Source organism: Nicotiana tabacum, chromosome 21 (genome assembly GCF_000715075.1).
Source record: "Nicotiana tabacum cultivar K326 chromosome 21, ASM71507v2, whole genome shotgun sequence".
In the NCBI taxonomy this organism is placed as follows: domain Eukaryota; kingdom Viridiplantae; phylum Streptophyta; class Magnoliopsida; order Solanales; family Solanaceae; genus Nicotiana; species Nicotiana tabacum.
Window position 1 is genome coordinate 81,117,989 of NC_134100.1, and position 6,857 is coordinate 81,124,845.

Genomic DNA, 6,857 nt, shown 5'->3' on the forward strand with positions numbered 1-6,857 from the left:
AATATTCTTCATTGAATGCTATCGGGTAGCAGACATTCGTTTGTCTTCATGAGCAACACTCTCTTCAGGGGCTTCCTGATGCCAACCGAAACTGCTGTCTCTGGTCTTGATTTTTACTTGTCTCGCCTTTTCATCTTTCTCCGATTTCACGTGTCGCTCTATTAGACGAGTATTTAATACGAACTAATTTTACCCTACACAGATATATTACCATCAATTTTTAGTGGCAAATAATTTTACCATTTGATTGAAGTTGAAAGAAGTAAGTATACCAAGTTGAAAATTGAGAATTTGGCCCAATTTCTTTTTGGGCATTAATTACTTTTAAAACATTAGAGTTATGTGCGCGAAACCTATTTATTTAAGTTCTTTTTAAGCAAGCTTTAAAATTTAAATTCTCTATTTTAAGTGGAAACTTAAATAATTAGTAAATAATGAACAAAATAATAATAAAATATTGAATTATGGATATTTTCAATATTCTGTACATATTACCCCAACTTAATTTGGTTAAAGTTACGTCCAAACAAATGGTAGCGGACAAAGAATTACGTAAAAAAATCCAATAGTACCATTGTCTTTTAGAAGATTTGCTTGTTATACACCGTTAAATGCAAGACAAAGGTTTTACCCTCTCTGCTTTCCCCTCTATCCTCAATTATATAAGCACCTCTACACATCATAAGTAGAACCACAGCTTCTCAAGTTATATATCTTTACACGTTCAGTCACAAAAAACACCATTCAGCTATACAAAATTGGCTATGAAAGAAAAGCTAAATGGCAGTTTGAAAGGAGGAAATGTTAAAACTAACGGAGTTAAAGAGGTTCACTACAGAGGAGTGAGAAAGAGGCCATGGGGTCGTTACGCTGCTGAAATCCGTGATCCCGGCAAGAAGAGCAGAGTTTGGTTAGGCACCTTCGACACGGCGGAAGAGGCGGCAAAGGCTTATGATACCGCCGCCAGAGAGTTTCGTGGACCCAAAGCCAAGACGAACTTCCCCTTGCCATCGGAGAATCAGTGTCCCAGTAACAGCAGTGGACCAACAGAGTCTTCCAGTGGAGAAACCGATGTTCACGCGCCTGACGCTCCGTCTGAGTTTGACTTAACGCGCCCCCTTGGAACCGTCGTTGTAGGCGGTGACCACGGTGGTCGTAAATCAGAAGTTGGATTGGTGAGAAATGGGTTTCCGATTTTCCATCATCAACCTGTTATGGGAGCTCTGACTAGTGACAGCAGCAGCCCTGTAGAGTCCTCTAGTGGGGAAACCGTCGTTCACGCGCCTCTTGAGCTCGACCTCACGCGCCGTCTAAACGCTGTTGGTGAAGGTGGCAACCCTGTCCGGAATGGGTTTCCGATTTTTCATCCGCAACCGACAGTGGCGGTTCTGCCTAATGGCCAGTCAATTTTGTTGTTCGACAGTACTTTTGTGCCAACCGGAGTGCTGAACCGGCCAAAGCCGTTCGGGTTTGAACCGGTGGCGGTTGAGTTTAACGGCGTTAGTGGTAGGGTAGTTCATAGTGACTCGAGCCCATCGACTGCGGGGAACGAGAACTATTACGGAGGAGGAGGCGTAGCTAGAAGAGAACTAAATCTTGATCTTAACCTTGCCCCACCTATGGAAGCTTGATAGTGACAACTTAATTAGAGAGTGATTAAGGGCTGATTTTTGTATATAGGTTTAAAAACTGTTCTTGTTTTTGCAGCTGAGGGGGTTTGTTGTTAATTATCTCTTGCTGTTTCTACCATTTGTACCTCATTACTCATCTTTTAGATCTGCTCATTAATGAAAACTTTTGAATTTTACTTCTTTCAAAAGAAAATTGGTGTGTGCTTTTCAGCTCTGTTCTGTTCATAAAATTGGTGTGTGCTTTTACTTCTGTTTTGTTTTTAACTTTTTCCTCGAGTTTGTATAGTTCGAATGTTCGTTGCCGGCCGGCCATCTAAGCTAAAGAATAAGAAAAGGTTAGCAATAGCATATGTTTGTTTGGACGGTAGTCTTTGATTGTTTGGTACTACAACCTTGTACATTATTTTAATAGTAATAAATTGGAGTAAGAGGAAATATTTTAAAAATAATGACTAGTTAAAAGATCTCCCTTAAGCTTTTTAAAAGAACTTTTTATATGAAATTGTCCAAATGCCGCTTATACAAATATTGCATCTAGTGTCATGCTTATAGCCTGTTTGGCTAAAAGTATTTGTTATTAAAGAAAAATATTTTTAAAAAAAAATTAAGGTATTTGTCAAATTTTTTAAAGGAAAAAACCGCTTTTGAACAAAATAGAAATAATTTTTAAGAGAAAGAAAAAAATAACTTCTTTAAAAGTAGAAAAAAATACTTATGTGTGTCCTAGTATTTTTTTATCCACATATTTCTTTATTGTATGTTGCTTCTTTCGGCTCCATTATCTTATTTATTATTTTTTGCTCAATGATATTGTTTTATTATTTCGATTCCTTTTTATCTTTATTTTTAGCAGGAATAAAGTTTGCGTATGTATTACTTTTTGCAAATCTCACTTTATAAAATTATAAAATAACACCAACAAATTCGGTATAAAAATAAAATTAATGCAGTCTAAGTAGCAGAAATCCATGTCCCTGGATGGCGATAGATTGTGGTCCCATATGATTACGGGTACATGTCGTGTCTAAGGTGGCCGGCACGTGTACTATTCCGCCTTTCAATATTTATATTGTTAAATTGATAAATATATAAATTGTCACTTTAACGATTACTACTCCTATCATTTTATGTGATTGTGTTAAATAAAAAGCAGAATATAACATGTTTTATGGATTTCTATACTTTCTCCGCTCCAATTTACATACTAGTGTTTGATTGGGGTGCAGAATTAAAAAAACATATTTTCAAAATTTATATTTACAAACAAATCATCGATGTATATGTAATTATAATTAGTTTATTAAAGATAAAATAAAAATTCAATATTAGATATTTCTAAATATTAAAGTGTTACTTATTCTTCTTGAGATATACTCTCTTCGTTTCAATTTATGTTAACAGATTTTCTTTTCAGTCTGTACAAAAAAAAATGATTTATTTCTCTATTTAGAAATAATTTATATTTATGCAATTATTTATAACCACACAAAATATATGTGCCTCATTTTACACCACAAGTTCAAAAGTCTTCACTCTTTTCTTAAACTTCGTGTTTAGTCAAATACGTTCACATAAATTAAAACAGAGAGAGTATAAAAAGAATATCATAACATAAAATAGAACTTTAAGGTAAAGTACTAATGGTGAGAAAATATAAAAGTTGTGATTAAAAGAAAAGAAAATTGCATCACATCAAAATGAAATGTAAATACTTTAATATATTAAGAGTTGCAAAAATTATACTATGAAATATTGACAATCTATTTTAATTTATTTAATGTTAAATGGTTATAAATATTTTTTAAGAAAATGAAGGAAAATAATAATTTGGATATTCGTGGAAGGAGCAGATTGGCTGGTGTGATGTGGATAAATTTGTAGGCAAAGCTAAGGAAAGAAGGAGGCAGAAGGGAGGAAGGGGACAGCGGCGTAGGCCCCACGTGTGGACTTTGTGTAGAGTCGTTTCGTCGCTGCCGCTTCTGATGGGCCCTACTCCAAACTCTACTCTATAGTCTATTCCTTCTTTTCGTCGGCGGAATTTGTGGAGTAGATTCGGTTTACCTCTCTTTCCATTTTAATATCTTTTTTTATTACTCCAATTGCTTATCGAGACGCCATCTGGCGGGCATCAGGAGTATGGTCATTTCTTTTCTTATATAGTATAATAATACATTTTGTTGTTCTTTTTCTAATTTTGGTGACTAAAATTTTTAAAATTATTTGTGCCTCGATATACCATATTTTTACTATATACAGCTTCAAATAATTTCAATGTTACATTCACCTTGAAAAATTGATAATTTCATAGTCTTGATTTATACCGAAGAGATTAGATCTCGTGTAGTTAAAAGTTTATCATTTTCCTTATTAGCGGTCCAGATTTATTTTATGCTCGACTTAATACTATGAGTTTAAACGCTTAACCGCACTAATTATAAATAAAAAAAGCTAATTTAAATTGATCATACTTCATGTCCGTAATACCATCTTCTTTGATTTATATCCTTGCATTTTTTAAATGGCTCGAGCCTTTTGTGTGCTTCTAGCAGGGTGGGCATATTTCGGTCCGAATCGAAAAAACAGACTGAATCGATTTTTTTATTATTTCGGTTTCGGTTTATTTGGTTTTTTCGGTCGGTTTCGGTTTAAAATTTTAAAATTTCAGTTTTTCGGTTCGGTTTTCAGTTATTAATTTATTTGGTTCGGTTAACCGAAAAACCGAATTATTAGCAAACCAACAAATTTTTGGTTGGTTTCAGTCTAATTTACCGAAAATTTGAAACAAAACCAACAAATCCGCCAGTCCAATTATTACACAGAGAGCCCAATATGATAATGTTCAAACCGAAAACCGAACCGAAATTAGAAAACCGAACTGAACCGAACTTATTTCAGTTCGGTTTCGGTTACTACTTTTACAAAACCGAAATTCAAATAATCGAACTGAATTTCTTAAAACTGAACCGAACCGACCGAACGCCCACCCCTACTTCTAGCCCTTAGAAATTTCATATCAATAAAAATGATTTTATTTAGGTAAATTTATTTCCTTATTAATCCGCTTGCAAAAATTGATCTTTTTTAAATTTAAAAATAATTTAATTATATAGTTTTTCTTTTATAATTAATGAAATGATTTATAGTCACATAAATATTTATGACTTAATTTTTTATCATAAGTATCAAAAGTTTCACAATTTTTTTTAAATTTCATATTCAGTCAAATAAATTCAAATAAATTATACAAGAGGAAGTACTTTTTATTCCACATTTTGTGGGCATTTGAGTAGACAAAGATTTCAAGCTGAAATATAGATCTAGAATATATCGTTATTTCTAACATGATATAACATTAAATTATTGTAAAAGCATGACACAAAAGGATAAATGTGAATGTAAATGTGGTTTAGACAAATTTAAGAATTGGATGGTAATTTTAAATTATAAATACTCCATAAAATACTACTCACTCCATTTTAATTTAGATGAGTAAGTTTGATGCAACAAAGATTTTAAGAAATGAAAGAAGTCTTTTGCAATTTGTGTTCTTAAAATCTTAAGGGGTAAAAGTTTTGTTGGGTCATAACATTTATGTGATTATAAAAAAGCTTTTCATTAAGGATAAAATAGTTAAAATAAAGAATTTAAAGTTGAATTAGTTTTAAATTTAAAAATATATTATTTATTTTAAAAAAATTAAAAAGGAAAGTATGTCGTATAATCGGAGGGAGTAGAGCTAAGGAAGTGAGTAAATGGCGCGTGGAAGAGAGTTTTATAGTGCGGGACAAAAGAGTACTGGGAAAGCACGTGGGGTGGTGCGTACGGCGCTGAATAGAGGGCAGAATCTCGTGGGGACATAATGGCGACGTGTGGTGCAGCCAAAACTAATCAAACGCCGTCTCTTTATCACCGAATGAGATTGGAAAATGGGACAATTGCGCTTTTAATCACCACGCTGTAATAGAACTTCCTCTGCTCTTTTTTCCACTAAAACTCAAAGTGAGCACCCTATGCTGTGACAATGCATCTGTCTTTTCATGCCAGAACTAAATCAAAGTTTGGTTAGCCAACATTTATACCGGTCATCCGGTTCATGTTTAGATTTGAGTAGATTTTTTTCTAAAAAGAAATCAAATTAATTAAGTTGTTTTTTTAAATATTAGAATCAAATTAAATTAATTAAATTAATTTTTTATTGATTCGATTTAATTCGGTTATGTCGATTTTTTATCGATTTTATTTTTTAAATATGAGACATACACTATCAAACGCATATTTCGGACGACTATATTTTCAACGTAACACTATCAAATCAATTACTTTTTGACAAATTTATCATTTACCAAGATATATTGATGATAATTGAATCAAATAGTGATGAATAATTAAAGTACTCAATTAAAAATCGATTATCTTTAATATAAAATAAATTCTTGTATTTAGGAAAAGAAAACTATCAATCAAACTAGAATGTAAAGGCAAAAAATTAGATTATTATATGATGGTAGGCTATAATTCCGTATTTTAGTCGCTTATTGCACTCTAATTCACTGCACTTTACTTACGTTGAGCTTTAATTAGGCGTGTTTTGTACTTATTGTGTGTTTTATGCCCTGTAGGAGTGATTCCGAGATATGTAGATGTTGTGGCATGAATTCCTGCTATTTTGGAGCTTTGAAGTCAGAGTAAAAGCCCAAGGGTTAAGTTGGGATCGTGTTCGGGATTCAACGGATGATAATGCACTTTAAGAACGAAAAGAAGAATCGAGCAGGCATACTGCGTATTATCCAGTAAAATACACATAACTTTTCGCTCGGAACTCCGTTTGGGCTCCACAATATATCGTTGGAAAGCTATTTAAAAGGGTTATAACTTTCATGTTTTACATTTTCCCAAATTCCTAACTTACCACCCAGGTGAGCGATCAAGTGTGCGATCTCGCATCTGGGCGCACACTTGGGGCAGAACAATGTGCTAAATGCGCGACCAAGTGCGCGAGCAGGTGCGCTATCGCGCATATCCTATCCGGAAAAAGTCCTATTTCACTAAGAAAGGGTAGTTTCATCCGAAATTTATTTTGGGCGGATTAAATACCCCAAAATACTATTTTTGACACACTTTTGACATACCTTAGACCTAGGACAGCTTAGGAGAAGAAGGAGAAGCAAGAGCACAAGGATTTCATCCTTACTTCCTCACTCAAATTTGAGTTTGGATTGTATTTAT

The 6,857-nt window shown here is 33.5% G+C and overlaps 1 protein-coding gene across 1 annotated transcript; it reads left to right on the forward strand.

The window, feature by feature from the left end:
- The first annotated feature begins 639 nt into the window (after positions 1 to 639).
- Positions 640 to 1,824, forward strand: LOC107830873 (ethylene-responsive transcription factor 4-like). The gene has a single exon (XM_016658542.2). It carries the CDS (start codon positions 765 to 767, stop codon positions 1,629 to 1,631), a length of 867 nt encoding a protein of 288 aa, XP_016514028.1. The 5' UTR covers positions 640 to 764; the 3' UTR covers positions 1,632 to 1,824.
- The last annotated feature ends 5,033 nt before the right edge of the window (positions 1,825 to 6,857 follow it).